Raw genomic sequence first — 26104 nt, 5'->3', positions numbered from 1 at the left:
ACATCTAGAGGCACAGATGGTTCAAAGAACACTCTGTCCTCCTCATCCGGCATGGCATCATAATTATGTCTCACTGGTGGTGGACAATTTTTATAGCCTATGCATATGACGTCCCTTTTCTCCTTTTGGACATCAATGATGTGATCCAACACATAGCTAGAACTCAAATAACTATCTAACTTGAGTTGGATTGCCTCACTTTCCGTTTTTACACAAGCCATCTCTTTTTGCATTGTCTCAAGGCGAGATATATTGATGCGTGTCAGTGTGTATATGTTTTTAATATATAATTAAGCCCTTTTTACACTTTTAACCAAGTTTTAAATTTATAAAACACGATATTCACTAACACTAAACACACATATGGGCAAGTGCACCCATCGTGGACGTAGTATAGTGTTGGTAAGATACCGAGGTCGTCCAAGGACACAAGAGCTTTTAATACCGGTTTATCCTCAACGTCTAATCAAATCAAAAAGTTAGAAAAATGTTTTAAACTAAGAAAAATAAAAACTAACTAAATGCTGAAAAATAAAATAAAATAAAAACAGATAGACAAGATGAATCACTTGGATCCGACACGTGTATTAGTATAACCTTTGATTATTTTCGCACTTTTGCACTTGTTTAAGAGATTATCTTAGTTATTGTAGTAGGCCCCTCTTTTGAAGGCGACGTTACCCTCAACCCAGTAGTTTGAGTCAGCAAGGATACAATCCTAAAGGGTCGGATTATTGAAAGATAATGAATTAAGTTATTAATGCAAATTATGGTAGGCCCCGCTTTTGGCGGTGACGTTACCCTCGACTAAGTAGTCTGAGTCAGCAGGGATACAGTCCTAAATAGCCGGGTTATAGTATTAATAGTAGTTAGCTTATGAGGGGGTCAAAGAGTTTGGATCCCCGCCATCCAATACCTATGGGTATTGAAGGAGATCCTACTAAATTTGACCCAGGTCCCAAGCAGGACCTCTAAACGCTGAACAAGGGCAAGACCCTTACCAAACCGTTCCCTTAACCCCCGACCAGGTAGCCAACATACCTCCATATAGACCGTGGAGATATGAATGGTGAAAATCTTTTATTTTATATAGACAGTAAAATAATGCCAAGACACCACGGACAAACGATAAGGAAAGATCACCTTCAACATAAGTAACTAGTTATTAAAGTCATTAATACAAAACCAAATAAAAAGTGCAAAAGATTAAAAATAAAAAGTATTATACTAAACACTTGTCTTCACCAAGTGATGTAAGAGACTTAGGCAAACATGGCCTTGATTGTCAAGAACTCTTACGATCAATCTTGGATCCCGAGACGACTCACACACTCTATGATGGACAATGGATGATGGTGGTGGATGATGGTGTTATGGTGGTGATGGGTGGTGGATGAAGTGTGAGAGAGGTGGTGTGCCAAGGGATGAGAGAGAATGAAACCAAGCTCCTCTATTTATAGGCTGAACAGAACGCTGGACACGGCCCCGTGTCCGCTGGACACGGCCCCGTGCCCGTCTGACATTCTCTCTCTTCATTAATTGTAATTGCGAATTACAATTAATGCGCCTGCTGTACTTTCAACACGCCCCCGTGCCCGCTGGGCACGGCCCCGTGGTGAGCAATGGAAGCTTCTACTAGTTTGTCTTTTCTGCTGCTTCCTGGGCACGCCCCCGTGTTCGCTGGACACGGGGCGTGTTCAGACTTCTGTTCTCTTCTCTTCGTCTTGGGAGATGCCGTTGAGGGTCCGGGCAGTTTACTTTTGTTCCTTTTCTTGTATTTATGGTAGAATTAGTGGTCTTTTTGCTTCTTTTGTGATTTTGAGCTTATTTCATCCTGAAAATACAAAAGGAAGACAAAAACACTCTTTTTCCAACATTAGTACTTAAAAAGGGTTAGTTTTATGCCTTAATTGATGTGTTTTATATGTTGCATTTTACACACATCAAATACCCCCACACTTGAACTTTTGCTTGTCCTCAAGCAAAACTCTTTTAATGTGGCTTACACTCCCAAATGGAATAGGTAGAAGAGAAGTTTTTTAACTTGTCCTAGAGTGTCGGGAATCCAAGGTTTGTATAGGTTCTATTTTTATTTTATTTACAATCTTATTCGTCATGGTTTATTTTGAACTTTTCATAAGATAAACTACTTATTTGGGCATAGCATGCCTTATTAAAATTCCATTTATATACAAGTTCACATACCTCACGGGAGATCACTCAATCACTCGGCCGAAGGTGTATATTTAAGTGAATCGCTCGAGAGCGGCACGGATTTACATTCTCCATATGCTTGCCAAGCGATCAATCCTCCTCCTTTTTAACTTTTTACCTTTGTAAATATCAAGAGGTCTTTTTGGGGTGAAGGCTTGGGTTTAAAGGTGGGTGGTTGGTTAGTGGTTAGTAAAAAGGGCGAAAATCGTAACAAGTGTCGGTTTTCGTGAAATACCTTATTTTTGGTGACATTTATTTTTGAAGTATTTCTCCAAACAAGCTTTTTGTAGCTTATGTTTGTTTTTGACTTCATTCATTTTTTTTTTTTTTTTTTGTCACGTAAAGGGTATGTTTATGAAAAACCGAGTTTGTTACTAAAATAAAGGTGAAAAAATGAAAAAGGTTTTTGGTGGGTAAAAAAAAAATTGTTTTGGGGGTAATGAAATGAAAGGTTTAGGCTCAAAGGGGTTTTCTAGGGGGATTTTGGGTAGGTAAAAAAAAATGAAAAATAATGGTTTTGAAAGAAAAATAGTTAGTCCTAGTGCCTCCATCATTTACTTACTTGGGTTTAAGTTGGTAAGGACCGGGAATGTATCGTCGTGGCAAGTTCTAGATTTGTAAAGACCGAGCGGCTATTCACACAAGAAACGAAAAATGAGCATTTAATCTAAATATGTGTATTTTTATGCTCAATAAAGGCTCAAAACTCACTTTTTGTGGGAATGGGTTTTTAATGTGACCAAGCATATATAATCGAATTTTAGCTAGACTTGTTATACCGTTTCATAATTTTCTTATGTTAGTTCTTTTTATCACGACGCTATCGGTTGTAAGTTTGTAAAAATATAACCCTTTTATAACTTGTTATTCCCAACTTAAACTAAGACAAGTAAATAAAAGAAAATGAAAAAGTTTTTGAAAAAAAATTTGGGGTGTTTAGCGGTTCCAATAGAGTTTTGTGTAAGGCTTGTTTTAGGATTTTGCAAAATTCCAAGGTTTTAGCATCCCCCCCACACTTAAATTACACATTGTCCTCAATGTGTCCAAAAATAAAGTTTTTGGTTGATTAGAATATGTAAAAGTGTGTTTAAAAACAAAGATTTGTGTTACTGGCACTCTGGACACGGCCCCGTGTTGACCGGGCACGGCCCCGTGGTCAAGTGCCAGTAACAAAAATTATAGAATTGAAACAGAAGCCTGGACACGGGGGCGTGTTCGCTGAACACGGCCCGTGTCCAGTTACCTGAACTGGGTGATTTCCTGCAGGGGGCTCAGCACGGGGCCGTGTTGGTTGGGCACGGCCCGTGTGGAGCCTTCTGTTATGGAGATTTTTGTCGGTTTGTTCTGTTCTTCTGCATGGTTCCATTTTTTCTCGTTCCCTTTTTCATCCATTACCACCATGAGTCCATAAATCATAAAAACCATCATAACATTGCTAATAGAGAGATAATACATAAAGATAAAAGTTACATAGATAGTAAGCTTATGGAGTTCTAGCCCTATGTTTATTTTAATTTTAGCAAAATTTCCAAGAATCTACTGATCTGGGTTAGATAAGGCTTTGTAGAGCTCCAACTTTCGGATGCGTTTCTCCTCATATGTCGGCAAGCCACTCCTCTACCTCCCTTGGAAGGAGGAAGGAAGGCTCGTTTGCATTTGTTTGAGGAGTTTCAACTCCCGCCGGGACTTCTCGTGGGATTTCCATAGGAGGTTCCGCGGGGATGTCTCCCCACCCGGTAGGGTTGTTAATACCGAGTGCTAAGTTCCAGTCTTGTTGTGGAAGGACTGGTTCCATAGGAGGTGCCACCAAAATGTTTAACCTTTGGTGCAAAAGGTTAATCTCTTGGAAGCTGCTTTCCAATCCCATCGTAAGATCGTTGATACGGTCAATGAGGACCTCCTCTACGGACGTCATTTCGTCGAGAGCCTCTCTTAGTGCTATCACGTAGTGCACAAGTGTGGCTTCAACGGAGGGCCTCCTTCCCCTTCGGCTGTTTGAGGAATGAACGGATGATGTTTCGCTGTTTTCACTCGCCATTCTACGAAAAATAAACCAAAAATAGTTTATTAGACTAAACAGTTTCTGGACACGGCCCCGTGCTCATTGAGCACGGCCCCGTGTTCATCTTTCTGCAGAATTTTGGAGCAAGGAATCTTGGGTTTTTTAGTTATTTCCTGAGTTTATGCAAGCTTTTTGTCAGCAAATAACTTTAAACAATGTTACATAACATGTTTTTACCAAGATCCTATGATCAAAACTCATTGTTCCCTACCACAAAAATTGAAAATTCAAACTTTTCATGGTAGTTCTTGAAGAAAGATGAAGAAGAAGGAAATGTCTAGAAGAGGAAAGGACAAGATGGGTTGTTGGAAACTTCTTTTAGACTTACCTAGGATTGTTTGAGAGAAGATTCCTTCAAATCTCTGTCCCCAAGTTGGTCCAAATGTGCAGGATTTTTGGCTGCATTTATAGAAAACGACAGCCTGCTGGACACGGCCCCGTGTCCGCTGGACACGGCCCCGTGTGCAGAGAAAATTCTGACACAGTTTGTCCGTATTCTGACGTCATGATCAGAAGGGAATCTTTTGATGGACACGGGGGCGTGTTGGCCGAGCACGGCCCCGTGTCGGAAAGCTGATTTATGAAGTTTTGTCTTTATTAAGGAGTTAATTCTTATCGGGTGGCTCCTGACTTGTTGGAACAACCCCATAGTGCCTAAGATACCTTAATTGTCCTATACTAAGGCGAGAACGCAAGAGGTTGTCGGTGAGGGTAATTCCTATTTTCATTCTAGGTGGACAAGTCCAACCCTTTCCCGGGCTCTCGTTAAAGAAGGTGTATGCCGAATCGCTCAGGTCTATGTATGCACCGAACGAGGTCGATGGGGAGTCCTTCACGGCACAATCGGCACAGGGACGACTATCGTCCACGTCTTGTCTAGGAAGAAAGGTATTTTTGGGAGCAACGAGGTTGTCAGAATGCGGTTCCAACATTTCCTCATGGTCATCATCTTGGGATGGATCTAAGAAATCCTTCCTAAGTTCTTTTGACCAATTTAGAAGTAGTTCTTCTAGTTGAAATAGCTCGTCAAGGAGCATATCTCCTAGAATATCCGGTTGGGCGCATTCGAGGGAGAAATAGTGTTTGTTTTTACTTTCGCCCCTCTTAAGGCTACAAGGAATTGGTGGGTCTATATAGTGTGGCCTATAAGTGAGGAAGAAACATTTTAATTCCTCGTGTTCGCCTCCACATATTTGACACCACAAACCATAAGAGTGCCGAAAGTAAAAAGAATCACTATTACTCATGTTTGTATCAGAAGTTACCAACCGTCGGGATCAAACGGTTCTGTTTTCAGCAACTGAATCTTGGGCACGGGGGCGTGTTGAGTGGACACGGCCCCGTGTTCAGCCTACTGTCTGATATAAAACAGGATTGCCAGTTCCAATGATTGGGCACGGGGGCGTGTTCAGCGGGCACGGCCCCGTGCTGAGCTCTGCAGAAGCTGAAAAATCTAAAAAAAAATCCTAAAAATTAAAGAAAAATAAAAAGATGATTAGGCCGCTGATTCCTAACTTTCTTAAAATCCTTGTGTCCCCGGCAACGGCGCCAAAAACTTGATGCGTGTCAGTGTGTATATGTTTTTAATATATAATTAAGCCCTTTTTACACTTTTAACCAAGTTTTAAATTTATAAAACACGATATTCACTAACACTAAACACACATATGGGCAAGTGCACCCATCGTGGACGTAGTATAGTGTTGGTAAGATACCGAGGTCGTCCAAGGACACAAGAGCTTTTAATACCGGTTTATCCTCAACGTCTAATCAAATCAAAAAGTTAGAAAAATGTTTTAAACTAAGAAAAATAAAAACTAACTAAATGCTGAAAAATAAAATAAAATAAAAACAGATAGACAAGATGAATCACTTGGATCCGACACATGTATTAGTATAACCTTTGATTATTTTCGCACTTTTGCACTTGTTTAAGAGATTATCTTAGTTATTGTAGTAGGCCCCTCTTTTGAAGGCGACGTTACCCTCAACCCAGTAGTTTGAGTCAGCAAGGATACAATCCTAAAGGGTCGGATTATTGAAAGATAATGAATTAAGTTATTAATGCAAATTATGGTAGGCCCCGCTTTTGGCGGTGACGTTACCCTCGACTAAGTAGTCTGAGTCAGCAGGGATACAGTCCTAAATAGCCGGGTTATAGTATTAATAGTAGTTAGCTTATGAGGGGGTCAAAGAGTTTGGATCCCCGCCATCCAATACCTATGGGTATTGAAGGAGATCCTACTAAATTTGACCCAGGTCCCAAGCAGGACCTCTAAACGCTGAACAAGGGCAAGACCCTTACCAAACCGTTCCCTTAACCCCCGACCAGGTAGCCAACATACCTCCATATAGACCGTGGAGATATGAATGGTGAAAATCTTTTATTTTATATAGACAGTAAAATAATGCCAAGACACCACGGACAAACGATAAGGAAAGATCACCTTCAACATAAGTAACTAGTTATTAAAGTCATTAATACAAAACCAAATAAAAAGTGCAAAAGATTAAAAATAAAAAGTATTATACTAAACACTTGTCTTCACCAAGTGATGTAAGAGACTTAGGCAAACATGGCCTTGATTGTCAAGAACTCTTACGATCAATCTTGGATCCCGAGACGACTCACACACTCTATGATGGACAATGGATGATGGTGGTGGATGATGGTGTTATGGTGGTGATGGGTGGTGGATGAAGTGTGAGAGAGGTGGTGTGCCAAGGGATGAGAGAGAATGAAACCAAGCTCCTCTATTTATAGGCTGAACAGAACGCTGGACACGGCCCCGTGTCCGCTGGACACGGCCCCGTGCCCGTCTGACATTCTCTCTCTTCATTAATTGTAATTGCGAATTACAATTAATGCGCCTGCTGTACTTTCAACACGCCCCCGTGCCCGCTGGGCACGGCCCCGTGGTGAGCAATGGAAGCTTCTACTAGTTTGTCTTTTCTGCTGCTTCCTGGGCACGCCCCCGTGTTCGCTGGACACGGGGCGTGTTCAGACTTCTGTTCTCTTCTCTTCGTCTTGGGAGATGCCGTTGAGGGTCCGGGCAGTTTACTTTTGTTCCTTTTCTTGTATTTATGGTAGAATTAGTGGTCTTTTTGCTTCTTTTGTGATTTTGAGCTCATTTCATCCTGAAAATACAAAAGGAAGACAAAAACACTCTTTTTCCAACATTAGTACTTAAAAAGGGTTAGTTTTATGCCTTAATTGATGTGTTTTATATGTTGCATTTTACACACATCATATATACAAATTAATGTCAGTTTGTTTTCTGGAAACCATTTTAGTTAGCTCGGTTTTATCTTTCTATAACTTTTCAATTACCGATTTAAACTCCTTTTCATGGTTTTCATAAAACATATTGGCTTCAGTGCATTTGGAAATGTCCACAGTCAATTTCTGATTGTGAATAAAAGTCACATCATACTTTTCTTGCAAAGCTTCATGCTTACTTTGCAAGTCACACAAATTCTCATTCACTGTAGTATGTTTGTCTTGCAAGTCAAACAAACTAGCTTGTAAAGCATCATGTTTGTCTTGCAACTCAGACATACTTTTCTCTACATCAGCACATCTAGCACGCAACCTATCACATTCATCACAATTTACAACAGTGGGTTCATCGACACATACCTGACTTGATGAACCGCCGACATTAGCCATAAAGGCTGAATGGAGAGAAGACGAAGTATAAGCAGCTTGATCCACCAGAATAGATCTTCTATCACTTAGTGCTGCAGCTTCCTCCAAGAGCTCATCAATGTCAGCATCAACCGAAACATTTGCTGTCTCACCCACATGATCATCACCTGAACTGGATGATTCTTCATCAACACTCCTGCTGTACCCAGAAGAATCTTCATCTTCAGAAGATTCACCACCACTGGCGGAAGATTCTCCACCACTGGTGTGAACTGCCTCCTTCACAATTTGAGCAAAACATGCTGTTCCATCTGGAGCATCACCACTCAACTGGATTGACCAGTCACAACCTTCATCCACTTGAACCACAAGTGCCCGGTTGGCTTGGTTGTTGACAGGCACTAATGTACGCTCATTGTTTCTGTTCTGGTTCTGCTGGGTGCCTTGGTTTCTGAAGGGGTTCTGGTTCCCGTGCTGTGCTGGCTTTGTACATTCCATTTTAAAGTGACCCCGTTCACCACAGTTGAAGCATTTTACTGCCTGTTTATCGAACCCATACTTGGTGTCTTTCTTGCTTTCCAAGCTGGTTCTGCCAGTACTTTCCATCCAATCCTTTGCCCTTCTCACAGCACTAGCAAAGGCCCACTTGATATCCATCAAGTCCATCTCTTCTTTATCAATCTGCCGATAGTTTTCTTGTGTCAGATTAATGTTGCCAATCTGACCTTCTATTAACCCACAGTATGCGCTCACTACAGTGTTAAGCAGCTCCATGTGTTCCTTAGCTACTTCTACACTGACTTTAGAGAAGCTTGAAGTGTCGAGCTGTACTGTACTTGGCTTTGATTGCTGACCAGCAGATGATGTTCCTCCATAACATGCATGTTGTTGTTGAGCAGGAGGAGGAGGAGGTGGTTGTATTGGATTTCCATACATGTCTGTGGTGGGAGGTGGCTTAACAGGAACTTGCACTGGATTGCCATACATATCCGTGCTTGTGACAAACGCCGTTTGTAGTGGAGCATGTGGACCGGTTCTTGCAGACGAAGAACTGGAAGTTCCATAATACATTTCTGGATTCTGTGGCAATGGAACTCTTTTTGCCTTTAATGTTTCCTCCTGATCCTTGTTTTCCAAAAGCTGCACGAAGTCGTTGATATTTGTAGTTCTCAACACTCCGTTATACTTCAGGATTTCCAAGAAACTACTCCATTGGGGAGGCAAAGCATCAGCAAACTTCTTCACCACTTCTGCTGTAGTTGTTGCTACTCCGAAATTGTTCAGCTCTGTAAGCAAGTGATAAAACCGGCTTGTCATGTTTCCCAAAGACTCCTTATCCATGCACGTGAAACAGTCAAATTCTTTCTTGAGCAGATCATGACGCAATTGACGTGTTGCTTCATTCCCTACTCCTCTGGTTTTCAACCCGTCCCACAACTTCTTAGTTGTCTTGAAACTGACAAACTGGTGGAAGATATCCTTGCTCAACGCCTGAGTGAGAATGGCGTATGCTTTCTTTTCCAGATCATACGTTTTCTTTTGATCTTCAGGAAGATCTGCAAACGTGGCAGTATCTGAAGCAGCAACCTCTATAGCTTGATCGAAATCTGTAGTGAAACGTATCCACAGTTCGGTATTTTGCCCAAGTACGTATGTACGAAATCTATCAACCCAGCCCGGATATTCATTTAAATGCATCAACTTTGGAGGTCGATTCAAACTTCCGGTTTCGCTTTCGCTCAATAAGATACTTTGAATGCTCGGAGTTTGATTCGATACTAATGCCCATTGACTTGACGATATGGCATTTGCTTGTGAAGATGTCGACACCGGAGACTCGGCCCATGAAGGAGATAAACTTGTACTAGTGTACTTTCCAGTGTCTGGAGCCGGTGTACCCCACCATGAGGGAGTGGAACCTGTACTTGTATATTTTCCACTATCTGGAGCCGGAGTTCCCCACCAACTCGGATTCATGTTTGATAAGAAAAATGAATTCTATATGAATAGCTCGAAAGATGACAGTCAGCCGAAAGATCCTAGCTCGAAAGACAAGACAAACAGAAACTTGTTATATTTAAACAGACAAGAATTGAAAGATCAACACCTTGTTCGAAGGATCAACACTTGTTCGAAGGATCAACAGTGTTCGAAAGATCACTGTTGAATTTCGAACGATTGATTTCGAAAGATTCACAAATTCGAAAGATTCACAATTTGAAAGATCCTTATCTTTCGAATATATATCCTTATCTTTCGAATATATATCCTTCGAATAGATTCCTTGGATCGAAGGATAGATCTCAGACTTCGAAAGACTATTCGAAAGATGCTTATCTATCGAACTGTCTTTGATCAAAAGATGATCTTTCGATTTCGAAGGATATCCTTCGATCGCTTCTGACGCAACTGACACTGAGATGACAGGTTGGTGAAAAAGGTGATGGGTTGGTAGTCAACTTTCGACAGAAAGGTATGTTCAGACCTTTCTTTCTACCAACTTTGATTTTTCAAATAAAATATTCCCAAAATGGAAAACCTTATCCAGAAAATCCGGTTACCGGAACACACCGGAATTTGGCCGGAAATCACCAAATTTCTTATACACAAGTTTTAAGTTACCCAACCCGCCTTTTAACACACCCGGTTGGTTTAGAACACGTTTTTATGTTTATAAATGCAAGAAAACCACCAAAAACGGGTACTAAACCAAGTGTTCAAACACACCAAGAACTTGAACAAACCCGGTTTTTTAACAAGGTAAAGAGCCTTAGCTCTGATACCACTTGTAGGTCCCTCGGAGGATGAGGTTCAACCTTAACCTTGTTATGTGAAACACACTAGCAAGTGCGGAATCCAAGCTAGTGTGCAAACCGGGATTAAACAAGCACAAACACAACACACAAAGTTCACCGATTAACACCACTTGTATTAATACGAATGAAAGGTTCCGGTTACAAGCTCAATGTTTACAAATCAGTTTTGCAAACTCTCTAAGTGTGTGTGTTCTTGACAGAATGCTCTCCTATCTCTCGAGTGTCTATCTTTCTGTCTATGTGCATCTACTATCTAGTGAACACACTGCATGGGTATTTATACCCAAACACAGCAAGTCTGTCCGAAGGATCATGTTGACTGCTCGATAGATGATCTATCGAGCATAAAGCTATCGAAGGATACACATATGCCTCGAAGGATGCCATATCCTTCGAGGTCCATCTGCATCTATCGTAGGTTAACTTTCGAGCATATCGAAGGATCTAAATTATCCTTCGATGTCTCATCCTTCGAGACAGACAGTTACAACCATATACAAACTGTTTGTCCAAGTCAAACCAGGAGGATGGTTGACTTGGTCAAACTTACAGGACTAACAAAGACATCGTTTTACATTGTGACCGAATACAGACAAAGTACAGACACAAGTGCACCAACAAATTATAATAAAATACGATATTAAGGTAATATTGACTTTCCACATTTGCGGTAATTAACCTATTGTTTATTATCACTGTTGGAATTGTTATCACCTCGTCCAATATAATATTGTTTATAAGTAATAAAAATGCTCTTAAAATGCTTAATATTTTACAAGAAAATAGTTACTTTTTAGATAAAATTATGATCGGTTACATAAATCTTAAATAGGAATGGATTATATTTTAGATGAATTTGTGTTTTATAGAATTATAGGGTTAACTAGTAACCCGATTGAACTACTTCATAGTCCAACCCGATACGATTTAAAAACTGATTTTTAAAATATTGGTTGTAGCAATATACCAAAAAAATTCTTGAGGCCTTTTCAAGTTTTTTTTTTTTTTTTTTTTTCCATAATGGACTTTTATTTTTCTCAAAATAGGTCCAATAACATTTTATCACAGTTTTTGGTGTTACCTAATGCAAGGGCCGATGTGGCTCTCAACAATGTTGTAACTTGTATGCTGGCATCTTATACGGCCGTACACTTATATATTTATCAAATTGAAATTTTTGGTCTCTTATTCCAGCTTTACGTGTTGGTGATTTTGGTCATTCAATTATCGTTTTGACACTTTTAGTCCTTCGAGTATATTCAATATTTTTGAGATGTTAGTTACAATTTCTTGAATCAATGTATATAAATAAAATTAAGAATAAAAATTAATGGAAAGATGTCCAGTAGTCAAATAATATTTTCATAAAAAACTAGTTAAAATCGGCAATTTATTTTATTAACCGGATATGGCATATCCCTGATTTCCCCAAGGGTGCAGAAGTGTACATTAATTTCTGGTCACAAAAAGTTAAATGTAGTCACTAGAAGTTAATCTAATACTTTGTTTTACATTCTTTATGCCCTAACGACTGAAAATAAGTGTGGACAATATCACATCTTTCCTACAATAAATATTTACAAATTAATTTTACATTACAAAAAAAGAACTTAAACGATGAGTCCATGACTATCAATGACAGGTGACGCGAAGCAATTCACACGTGTTCACCTTCATGCAATGCTGCTTTTTGAACACACTAAACATTTTTATTTTATGCAGTTCGATCGGTTTAGGTTGCATGGTTCTTAATCTTCTTTTTTAATGTTACTGTTTTAATGTATCTGGATTCTGGTTGTTGTTTTTTGTAGTATATTTTTTGTGGCCGTTTTGTCTACGTTGACTCGAGCAAAACTGGTGGAAATAGATGAGAAAAAGAGTGTTTCAAATTACAAGTTCGATGGAACATTAAGAATATTCTTAGGATTTATGAACAATTTATAGGAGGTTCGATTTTTGGTAAAAGGAAGTGTCGAAAATGGCTTCTTCGCAAGGTATTTCTTGGTCGATTAAGGAGGGTTCGGCTCTAGACACCTTGCCGGTGTATGTAAAGGAGCTAATGGCCGGAGGTGTCGCTGGAGGATTTTCCAAATCCGCGGTTGCTCCATTGGAAAGGATCAAGATCTTGGTGCAGGTAGGATTTCGATACTCGACTTTCATTCTTGTTGCCACTGTCAGGGGCGGACCTATGTTGATGGGTGGGTGAGTGAGCGGGTGCATCTCTTGAAAAAAAATTAGTGTATTTTTTAGGCAAAAAACGTGATCGCACCTCTTGAAAATATAGTTGAAGCCCTCGTCTGCACCCCTAGAAAATAATTTATGGGTACGCCATTGCTCACTGCTAGAAAACAGGTTCATTTCTGACGTCAATATTCGTCAGCAATGCGTAGAAAACAACATTTACCAACAGTTTTCGACTAAAAGTAGATTTCTGACTAAAAATGTGAGAAAAGTTTTCCAAACAAATTATTCCTACACGTTAAACATATAACAAGTAATAATCTTTTGTCGGAAAAATGTCAGAAAATTCCGACAGCTTGATGTCATATGTATAAGACCGGAAGGTATGGGGGACGGCCTCAGGCCCATCCTCTTGCCGCCGCCCCAGTCACCCCACCCCCTTGCTCCGTCGCCGCCCCAGGCTCGTCGCCGCCGTCCCCCCACAGCCGCCCAAGCCGTGCCTCACCCCTCACACACACCTATACATACATACACATATATAAAGGGGTTCATCCCCCACTCCATAGGTCCATCCCCTTTAGGCCCATCATCACACCCGCTTACGTGGCGGTCTACGTGGCGGCCCATCCCTTGGGGATGAGCCTCACCATACCTTCCAGCCTAAAATGAATATTTTTTGGTTGGAAAATGGTCGGAAATATGTCATTAAATTTGGGTTTTATGTCGTGTTTTGTTGGAAATATGTAGAATTTTTTGACGTTTTATTTCCATTCGAACTTTTAGTTGGAAAATTTCCCCCGGTGTGTTTATGTTCACTAATTGTATGTTCAATTATTTGAATATTCAGACACGAACCGAAGGATATCATTCTATGGGAGTCCGTCAATCGCTCAAAAGGCTACTAAAACATGAAGGGTTTGCAGGGTTCTACAAGTATGGCTTCAAGTTTCCTTTTTTTTTTAATTAAACATAAATTTTCGACACGAACTAACCAGGTTTTTAATGTTGTTTTAGAGGAAACGGTGCTAGTGTTATTCGAATTATTCCATATTCATCGTTATATTTCATGACATATGAGCGATACAAATGTTGGATGCTAGACAACTACGCTATATTTAGATCAGGTCCACTTGTGGATCTTTTAGCCGGTTCAGCAGCCGGCGGGACGGCTATTCTATGCACATATCCCCTTGATTTGGCTCGCACCATACTCGCCCATGGAGTGAGTTCTTGCATGACATATGTGTGTCCTAACTATGTCTAAAATATTTTTTATAAATATTTCACCGTTAGAAAACTCGGCACTTGTGACAAAAAAAACACGTTGCAAAATTTGCGTCGGAAACCATAATGGACATAAAATTAGTGACCAACCAACATCTTCTGGTTTGTAAAGGATCTGTTACATACCAAACGAGAGAACTCAACCCAAAACACGAGTGTTGTGGGTGAGAGGGCCCATTTGGTATATAAACCCCACATCAGTTGCCCATACAACCGATGTGGGACAAGTCTCATACCTTGCAATGGTATTAGTCCATAACAACAAAATTCATAAAAAATGAAAAATAATTACTGTAAATACTGTTTGCAAATATATGAAAAATAAAAATTTAAGACCAAAAGAATTATGGTCACAAAATACTTGAAAGAAAAACATAAAAATTCAAGTTTAAACAATCACTAGTCGCAAATGCCCAGTCGTAACTTGGTCGCAAAATAGTCACTAGTTGTAAATCGGATTGCAAATGGCGCCCATGAGGATTTTTGTGAGCGCCTTTATGTTCGCAAATGCCTAATTTCCTGTAGCAGTGACGGATCTAAGAATTTTTTTCACTAGGTTCCTTTTTGATAGATTCTCATTATTTTTTTCCAAATCATACAAGGTTCTCGCTAGTTTTTTTTTTCATTTTTTCCAAATCGAATAGGTTACTGAGAACCCACAAAAGTGGCCTAGATCCGCCCCTGTCCCGTAGTGCCATTTTTCTTATCATTCTTATTGGTCTCTACATGGCTTTAAAGGTTGTGGACGCAAAAGCAAGTTTGGAGAGTGGTTCTAGAAACTTTATTGCCCAACCTCGCAACAGTGGCATTAAAAGTGTGTTAGGGGGTGTTTATAGGGAGAGTGGGGTGCGTGGGTTGTATCGAGGCATTGGTATGTTGTATTCATATGCATTGTTATTCTAGTTTTTATTATTAATCTTGAAAACTTTTAAGCATATGATATATCAAGTCGTTTTAAAAAAGTATCAATTGTTATAGGTCCGACTCTGATGGCCATTCTGCCATATGCTGGTATGCGGTTTTGCATTTATGAAGAATTGAAGAGACATGTTTCCGAGGAGCATCAGAGATCGATCGTAATGAGTCTGTCATGTGGTGCTTTGTCTGGTTTGCTCGGCCAAAGTGTCACGTACCCGTTAGACGTTGTTAAAAGACAGATGCAGGTTGGTTTCTATCTTGATTATATGTGACTCGTGTTATTGGTAGTTTTAGGTGGTGTTTGTTTTTCTAAAAAAGATCTGCGCAGGCTTTTTTGTCTGCGACGCGCAGACATTGCCATCTGCAGACTGTTTGTTTTTTCGTAGACGTTTCATTAAAAAACGTCTGCGCGAGCTCTTCTTGGTGCAGACTTGGCCCACTAAGATCTTCTAAGGTCTGCAAAGGGTTAAACAATATCACCCACCACCACCGTCCACCACCACCACCACCCACCATCGTCCATCACCACCACCACCACCCACCATCATCCATCACCACCACCACCACCACCACCCACTACCGTCTATCACCACCACCACCACCGTCTATCACCACCACCACCACCCACCACCGTCCATCACCACCACCACCACCCACCACCATCCATCACCACCACCACCACCATCCACCACCGTCTACCACCACCCACCGTCCACGTCCACCACCACCCACCACCCACCACCGTCCATCACCACCACCACCACCACCACCATCCACCACCGTCTACCACCACCCACCGTCCACGTCCATCACCACCCCAGGGATAGAGGTTAGGTCTGCCTGCATCCCACTCTTCCATACCTTACCAATAGCTTTGCTATTTGTTGGATTTATTGGGTATGGTTGTTTTTGTTGTTTTTTCATGATTTTTTTTGATGATTTTATGTGGTTGTAGGTTGATAGTGGTAGATACAAGAATACATGGAAGGCATTTACCACAATAGTTTCTGAACAAGGTTGGAGGCAATTGTTTGCTGGCCTCGGTATTAATTACATCAAGGTCATGCTCTCAAACTCAATGCATACGAATTAAGTTTCTTTCTGGGTTATTATTATGAATACATCTCCAAGTATGATTATTCTACTATTTGAGTAAATGCATCAAATTTGCTACCTATTACTTTCTTCATCCACACATAAGCCTAAAAAATGCTTCGGGTTGTCTAACGTGTCAAAACGGACATAAGTAAAAAATATTAATTGGGTTCAAGAACAGATGGGAACGGACCAAATGGTTTGGGTTGAAACAGTCATTTTAGAAAGAAAAAAAAAATCAAAATAGGTTCACACACTATATTTGTTATTATGGCGACTAGTGGCGATGGTGGTGGTGGCAAAGGCAGTGATGGCGGGTGTGGTGACAGTGGCGGCGTTCTTTGATGGCAAGTGGTGAAGGCAGTGGTCGACAACGGCGATTAATTGGTAATGCCATCATGCATTGGCAGGGTGAACCCATTCTAAGTTTTGTAGAAATGACCCATTTAGACATGTATAATAGAGTTACCAATATGAACCAGTTTAGCTAACAAAATATAACTAAATCAACTTGTTTACATATAAGAATGAATCATGATTGTTAGGTATATTCATACGAAATGAGCAAATCGTACATACTAACGCGTATTCACCTTTGTTGGCAGATTGTCCCTTCGATGGCGATCGGCTTTGCTACATATGACATGATGAAGTTATCGCTCCGCATACCTCCTCGACAAAAAACAAAATCAGCCTCGACTGTTTAAAAAATTTCACCATCCATTGTTTAAAACTACAAGGAACTAGTTTAATACCCGTCCGATGGACGGGTTACGTTGATTTATTATATAGTAACAACGTGAATGAATCTATGAACACAAATATTTTTTCCTTTGAATTCTAAACGAAAAGATTATTTGTTTATGAATTTTAATAAACTGATGGACCCAACTATTTCAAAATTTTACCGATTTAACATGTTACCCAGATGCCCATTTTGCCACCCATGTCCCTACACCCAAACTATTTCAACATGCCATAAAGTGTTGCCCCTTAATATATTTCAAAAAAAAAAAAAAAAAAAAAACTATGAACATTTTACATCATAATTAAATCTCTTCAAACAAACACACAAGAATCAAGTGTTATAATATGTTACTAGTGCTAATACCTGCGAATTTCGTGGTGTTGGAAAATGATATGTTTTCTTATTTTTTGAAAAAAAAATTACGTCTAAAGTGATCATAAACAAACTGTACGCATGAAATTATTAAATTTCAACAAAAACAAATTAATAGAACATTATACCAAATTGTACCTTTAAAAATGTACATTTTAAAACCACTAAAACTGGCACATATGATTATGACAACCTTTAAAAATGAAGTGTTAATAAATATTTAATTTTTGAAAAAAGAATAAAATACTCCATTTTCTTCAATATGATAATGACAAACTTACAAATATCAATCTGATGTACTATTTACAACCTTTAATCATTTCATACCCAATTGATGTACGATATACAATCTCAGAACCATTATAACTTCAAACTCACTCGATGTAGTATATACAACTTTAGAACATATTGCTATGAGGTGCATGAGTCATGTAACGAAACTGTAAGGCATGAATACATTCTTAGTAGATATAAAGTTTATGATACTCACTATATACAGATTTAGAATCATGAAATGTATAAATCCATGGTCTCTCCTAAGGCCAATGTATAATTCTCCAATCCCTTCGCTTCGTACAACCTGCTTAAACATCCGACCATAGAATTATAATCTTCCAATCCCTTCGCTTCGTATAACCTTCATCAAATCACCTCTCCCGACGACATTAAACCTTATATAACAGATAAAAGATAATTTGATTATTTTCATTTTACAAACCTTCAAAAGTTGCTTGTGGCGGCCTTGTCCTAGTCATAAGTAGACGACCTTTCAATTCTCACGGTCAAGTCTGAGACATCCATGGTTGTCACACGGAAGGCGATTTGGCTCAATGGGCCATTGAGGGCTAGCAAAACTTTCTCGATAACCTACAAAGAACAGGAATGAAATATGTTTTACAATCTTGGTTTTCCTAAATTGACAGATGCTAGAATAAGCGAAAGATGAGTCGTTAAACCATGTGATTTGTCTCTTATCTCAAACGGATCAAATAGGTAGTTAATTACAGCTATTATTGTAATAATAATAATCTTTGTTGCACCGGTTATTTAATAAAAGTTGTGTTAAGAGGACTTATTTAACGTTTTCACCTGGTACTCAACCCCATTTGAGTTGTGGTTCATCATAACCGTGCATAAAACTCCTAAATGCATATTATTAATGTGATAATATTGTCTTTAATTATCACACTTAGTGCATTATTTATTTACAACAGGTTTATAAATATGGATGAAAAACTATTAGTATACATACCCCATTTCAACTGACTCAGTTTGTTTATATTAAAAGTTGAAGAGTTATGACTTTTTGACTCTTCACTCAAACCCATTTGGGTTGTGTTTTATATCCATCTGATAAGAACTTGGTCTTTTTTTTAAAACCAAACACTCCTAAATTGTAATAAATGAAGGAATGTAAGTTTGAGAATGTTTTAAATGTGGGTCTATACCTTGGCAGCTTTGGTGCCGATAGGAATAATGCTGAAAAAACCGATCTTTCGCCTCTTCAGTCCTTCATAGATCAGTTGCCACTGCATAAAGCAAATATGATCAAAGGTTCAGACCACTCCAAGAAAAATTTTCCAAAGATTTCAGTTACATTTTGTTCAGGACATGACTAAGGAAATGGAGTTTATAAGGTCACAACAATAAGAAGAATTTTTATTACTTATAGGTGAAACTGCAAATTAGTGTATTTATGCGATTAGGAAGCCTTAAGATAAAATGATCAATTGTAACGACATTTAGAAAATATCAGGCTGCTTTTATTTCGAACTGATCATTTGTTGTAGTCAAAGATCAAAGCTTGATAAAATTTGTTAGTCTTACCTTGGCTTGATTGGTCAACTCTAGTATCCTTTTCTCCAAACGCCTTTAAAAAGCTTTGCCTAAGCAACTAAAATTTAATTGTTTCAGCATGTGACCCAACCTGCCACCTCTACATGCAAGTGTAGCCTGTAAATCTAAATAGAGTTGTAAAAAGGACAGCATCACATATGATCCAAACCTACTACCCGTTTTGACCAATTACCCATCCCATTAATCTTGCAACCTCTAAAAACAACTATAACTTGAAACTCTAGATGGAGTTGTAAATGTGGCAAAAAAAAAATAGATAACAAACAAATAAATATGAACGTCCAGTATCAAGCTCTAGGTTATAGATTTGCATGAATATATACAATATATATGTTATCACTTATTAGTGAAGTTGCTCATAAGAGGAACCATTAGTAAAGAAAACCTGATACGATTTAATAATTTAAAAAGAGCTGGTCATTCTAAAAGTACTTAAAATAATATAGGTCTTTTGAAGCCATCAACACGCTCAAATAAAAATGTTCCGATAATTAAACATTACCTTTTTATTGAATCTATAATCACGCTTGAGAAGAAAGTGGAGAGGCATATTGAAAGAAGAAGGAGCTTTGACGAACATGAACAACTTTGAAGGGCCTAAAAATTTGCAAAGCTTCAATATATCTTGAATTAAAAAAAAAAAACCTTTTAAGTTTATGATTATCTTAACAAAGGAACGACAAAGAAAAACTCAAAAATGTTTCACATTATCTTGAATTAGAATAAGGAATTTGCAAGTAAAAACTCAAAAGATAGAAAACTAAAAAATACATATCCAAAATTCTGTGAAGGAACGACGACACACCCGAAATTGCACAATTACCTGATGGCCTCAAGGGTTCCTTCACAATATTGCGTCATGCCAAAGCATGTCCGAGTCGGCAAGCATTCGGCATGCTTTAATGTTTCATTCATTATGGTAACAACCCTGCATATTATAGATTTATAGAAGGAAAAATGAAAGTAGAACCTGGAACTAAAAATAAACAAACCTCAAAAAACGATAGAAATTGCCAAGTATTTGAAGTGGAAAATTAATGAAGTTGGCTTGTTACTACTCAAATAAGATTCACTTAGATGACAAATGATAATACCTCATGGCTACCCGTTTAAAAGCCATAAAATCAAGAATTGCAGATAATAGTATCAAAGGTTATATAGATTTTATGTTTGGGTTGTGATTCATGTTATGTTTTCTCTCTAAGTGGGTCAAACAGATAATATAAATACTGAAAACATGCCAAAACATCATAGATCATTTTGTTCAAGAAAATGAAAATACTACTAAATTAAAAATGATTTGGGTCAATCGAATCGAAAGCCTGAATCCATATTGACTTTTTACCCAATTACTTTGATCCATAAACTCCTAAAAACGAATTAACATATTTCAAAAACCAAGATTTCCCCTAATTTAAAACACACAAATAAGAAAACTAATTAAAAAAAAGAAGAAAAGCAAATTAAAAATGAAATCTTTTGCACTCAAGAACACACCAACAAATAAAAGACATAATTGTGAACCATATAACAAAAACAAATTAAAGTAACTTCAAAAATAAAGAATTAAAAGACATAATTGTGATCCATATAACAAAACAAAGAATTAAATAACATAATTGTGATCCATATAACAAAAACAAATTAAAAGACATAATTGTGATCCATATAACAAAAACAAAACAAAGATCAGTTTCTCCAAACACTAATAACCAATTAAAGAATTTTGTTTACCTTCATCAGCCTTAGGCACAACGTGTTCTTCTTTATTAGTTACTACAAACGAAATATTCTTGAGCCATAAAATTGCTGCAACCAATTCGAATACGCTTTCTTTAACCTCATGAGGAATCCCAAACGTATCAAAGGCATCCTGCTCAAACATAGATACTTATTAAATATTTAAATTATCATATTTCTTGCTTAAAATTTAAGAATTTTAAATTACCTTTTTTGAAAGTATAATGAGGTTGCTAATCATTCCTTGCTAATTAATCATTGCATTACTTCTAATCACTAATTATATATTAGGTAAGTTGATTTGAAGCTCATCTGTGACATGCACTGCTCCACATCATTGCCTTTGTTCGTTACACTTTGCCACTATAAAGCATTTTACAATAAACAAACCAAATGAATTTCAAACAAACCAAATAAGAAAAGCATAGATTTGTAGCTGGAGATAATTCTACATTTTTTTATACATAAAAAGTATCCAAACTCCGAATCAAGTTCTTCTTTTATTTTTACAAAATTTACTACTTTCATGGACTGCTCAAGTAGTAAATATTTAGAAAAGAAATAAAGTATAAAGGAGCTAAAATATGAATTTAAATACTTCAAGTTGTGTTTATCTATTTGGAGTAAATTTAAAACTAATATTTTTAACTAATGGGTGAGTTCCACCAATACTGATGATTCTACAGCAGCAGAGAAGTTAGAACTTGCATGTGGACCAAAAACCTGCTATGCCCAATGTGGAGTAGATCCCATACTATTCTATGTTGTTGTCCCTTGATTTTGACAAACATTAATGTGTTTTGGAGTTAATAGACTATTATACATTCATTAATCCAAAAAAAATCGTTTAAGTTACCTGGTTAACAGGATATAAACCGGAAGGCACAACACCGCTTCAGGTTGAGAGGGACATAATCATCTAAAATACACTGAAAGTTCAAAAGTTCTTCCGTATCTATTATTTTAATGATTTAAAGCATATATGGTAACAACCAATAAATGATTGTTGAATAATTTGAACCTAATTAGTTATATAGAAACCAATAATTGTTGATTAGAAGTTATTAAAAATTAGGGGATAATTATCAATTATAAAAAATGAATGTACTCAACTTCTATTTCAGTTAACTTTATTTAAAAATAAGTCAAATATAATTTAAATTTAAAATTACTATAATATGTTGTTAGAATTTAATCAAAATTATATATAAAATTTTAAATTTTAAATTTTAAACCACTAACATGTCTAGGTACATTGAACCAAACTAAAAAGGAAATTAAATTAATGTTATTAACTCCAAATCGTTTACTTCCATATTATTCTCCAAATCAAATTTTTAAATTTAAAATCAAGTTATTATCTATCCTCTAAATAAGGAATTATCAGCCAAAAATATTAAAAACACATTTTTTGACGTTTTTTAAGAGTATTGATGTATTCTTAAAACAGACTTCTAATAATTAAAACGATATTAGAAAACATACAAATGCTAGCATCTTGATGGACATAATCATCTAAAATACACTAAAAGTTCAAAGTCAATTTCGTATCCATTATTTTAATGATTTAAAGCATATATAGTAACAACCAATAAACGTTTTTAATTTGATTGTTGAAAATTTGAATCTAATTAGTTATATAGAAACCAATAATTGTTGATTAGAGTTTATTAAAAATTAGGATAATTAACAATAATAAAAAATAAATGTAGTCAACTTCTATTTTAGGTAACTTTATTTAAAAATAAGTCAAACTATAATTAAATTTAAAATTACTATAATATGTTGGAAGAATTTAATCAAAATTATATCTAAAATTTTAAATTTTAAACCACTAACATGTCTAGATACACTGAACCCACCTAAAAAGGAAATCCAATTATTGTTATTAACTTCAAATCGTTTATTTCCATAATATCCTCCAAATCAAAATTTTGAATTTTAAATTAAGTTATTATCTATCATCTAAATAAGGAAATTATCAGTCAAAAATACTAAAAACACATTTTTTGACGTTTTTTAAGAATATTAATATATTCTTTAAACAGACTTCTAATAATTAGAACGATATTAGAAAACATACAAATGCTAGTATCTTGAGGGACATAATCATCTAAAATACACTGAAAGTTCAAAAGTCAATTTCGTATCTATTATTTTAATGATTTAAAGCAAATATGGTAACAATCAATAAATGTTTTTAATATAATTGTTGAATGAATAATTTGAATCTAATTAGTTATATAGAAACCAATAATTGTTGATTAGAGGTTACTAAAAATTAGGGGATAATTAGCGATTATAAAAAACGAATGAAGTCCACTTCTATTTAAGGTAACTTTATTTAAAAATAAGTCAAATATATTTTAAATTTAAAATTACTATAATATGTTGGAAGAATTTAATCAAAATTATATATAAAATTTTAAATTTTAAACCACTAACATGTGTAGATACATTGAACCCACCTAAAAAGAAAATCCAATTAATGTTATTAACTCCAAATCGTTTACTTCCATATTATCATCCAAATCAAATTTTTGAATTCAAAAACAAGTTATTATCTATTCTCTAAATAAGGAAATAATAATTAACAATAATAATTTTGTAACAAACTGATGGATAGTACCGAACAGTTATCATGATCCGAAATTCAATTGTCAAACATCAACGATCAAACCATTAAACTCCAAGAACACATATGATATTCAATCAATCTTCAAACAAAACAATAGAAAGGTGGAGCAAAGATTCGACAATATAATGAAATAAAAAACAACCAAACACTTCTAAATTTCCACAAATTTATCTTGCCTAACAACAAATTACAAACACAACACTCATAATCCGATGATCAATCACAATATCAAATCCTTAAGCAAAAAAACAACATTAACATGAAAAATCATTCACTAAAGGGAGAGATAACAATCATATCTATTACGATAGATCAATAATATATAACATATTGAAGATAAACTCACTGAATCAAAAACATAAAGGAAGAATAAAGATCAAAAGTATGATTCACTAAGATTTATTGAAATAACAAAGATCTTTAAAACCATAAAAAGAATCAATGGATACACATTTACAATCTCTAAAAAAGAATCAATCGATACAAATTTTCAATATAGCAGAATCATACCTTGTTGGAGACAACATTTATGTGTAAGAGAAGTATACAGATCGAATAGCAAGAAACCCTAGGTATAAAAGAATGAAGATCAATGAACCATGAAATCAGAGATTGACAGATTGGAATGACAAAATCAGTAACAAAATCCGTATGTATAAACGGAACTATTGATGATCAACGAAAAGACTGATAAGATGAAGATGTTGTTTACATTCCAATCGAAGAACTTAACAGGAAATCAGAGAATTATTTGATGAAGATATACCTTTGATATTTGATTGTTTGATTGGATTCGAAGGGAGAAAACCCTAATCGCGGCTGCTGATTTGAAACTTTGTGAGAGTTATGAGAGTTAACAAACGGGTTATGTGATTATATATGTTCGCAATCTTTGACCCGTTTTCGTAATATGGATCATCCATAGCATTGCACCATAGGGAATGGGAAGAGTTTTGGCGGGAAAATGAGGTTTAGAGACCCTAGATGGAGGACATGTGTCCCCTAATTATGGCTTTTATTAGGTTGTATAGATTTTATTTACAGATATTGCTTCACATAAATACAACATTTTTCCCGCCGCGCGTTGCGGCGGCGTAGAAACTTAATTAACTTGATGGCGATTTGGCTTATTATACAAAGACTACCAAAAATCAAAAGCAACGTAGAAACGTGAGTGAGTTGATTGTGATTTGGTTTATTAAACAAAGTCATAAACAAAAATCAATTAGTGCGGCTAGCCTGCTTAGATATATTACCTCTTCTTAAATCTAATATCAAGTAGTCAATCTATTTCAATCTGCAACTCTTTCCGCTTCTGAACAGTTCTAAAAAAGACATACATATATTGTATATCATATACGTACATGTTAAAAACGAAATGACAATAAATGTATACAAATTCAGCCCGTATGCACATAAACGTACCAACATTTTCAACCAAGCATCTCCATGGGCCTTCGCCATGAGCCTGAATGTAGTTGCTAATCTGGCAAACCCCTTGTAATGCTTAATCAATCTTTTGACATTGTACTGGCAGCATATATGTGTAACACATTAGAAACAAATTCAAAAAGTAGTATGCATTACAAAGATGTAACAATAAGTTTATAGAAATTAGGTTTGCCTTAAATAACAAATTCAGTATGTGTTAAGAAGCCATAAGAAGCTAAATGCTTTATAAATTACCTTCTTTAGGTCAACCTTTGGCGGTGGGCCCTCATGATAGAAGGTTGGCTTTGGGTTTGCCTTAAATTACAAACTCTCTCTGAGTTGCTTCAGGGTTGCTTCCTTTTCGATACACAACATATAAACTTCAAGCTGGCATGGCATAGCCATAAAGAAATTAAGAAAATAGACGAGAAAAACAAATGAACTGATAATGATCATAGAGAGTTACCTTGGTTCTTGCCTCACATTAAATTTTCTCCGCCTCCAATACTTGTTGTTTCTCTTTTAATTTTAGAATAAAACTGAAATAAAAAGAACACAAAATGAATTATATAGGGGAGTTGGCATCCTGATAACATATTTAAGATATGTTAACAGGTCAAAAGATGTGACTATACAGGTTGAAACGGGTTGGTCGAGTAGACCAGAAACATTTTTGTTGAAAAATTTGAACTTTTGTTTATAATTAGTACAACACATATGGTTTTGTTCACTAAAAATACACCTTTGAGCATTTCTTTTCTAGATAGTTTTTGTTATTATATAACCATTGGACCATTAAAATAAAACCAGAATTAGATCAAACCATTCATAGCTTAACAATGATGTCGATTTTTATAGACATAATCAACTATATATGAAAATAAAAAAATGGATAAAAGTGTTTGCGGGTGAATCCAACCCAACCCAACGCATTTTGATCTCAACTCATTTGGCCCCTTACCAACCCGTCAAATTTACCCTCTAAAATCAAATAACGTCATTCGGCTAGAAGACACCAATGAGGCAAGAAACTCACCCTCTCATGGTTCCAGTCATGGTTGTAAAAGTCCCGACTAGACTCCGAGTACTCCCCGAGTAC

General features: G+C 36.6%; 1 protein-coding gene across 1 annotated transcript; it reads left to right on the top strand.

The window, feature by feature from the left end:
- The first annotated feature begins 12539 nt into the window (after positions 1–12539).
- Positions 12540–17057, top strand: LOC110928076 (mitochondrial carrier protein CoAc1). Its single transcript, XM_022171296.2, has 7 exons — positions 12540–12875; positions 13770–13855; positions 13937–14144; positions 14945–15077; positions 15185–15369; positions 16080–16184; positions 16825–17057. Exons 1-7 carry the CDS (start codon positions 12720–12722, stop codon positions 16924–16926), a joined length of 975 nt encoding a protein of 324 aa, XP_022026988.1. The 5' UTR covers positions 12540–12719; the 3' UTR covers positions 16927–17057.
- The last annotated feature ends 9047 nt before the right edge of the window (positions 17058–26104 follow it).

Source organism: Helianthus annuus, chromosome 3 (assembly GCF_002127325.2).
Source record: "Helianthus annuus cultivar XRQ/B chromosome 3, HanXRQr2.0-SUNRISE, whole genome shotgun sequence".
Lineage (NCBI taxonomy): Eukaryota > Viridiplantae > Streptophyta > Magnoliopsida > Asterales > Asteraceae > Helianthus > Helianthus annuus.
Note: the sequence above shows the minus strand (reverse complement) of the source record. Positions and strands in the feature narration are given on the sequence as shown.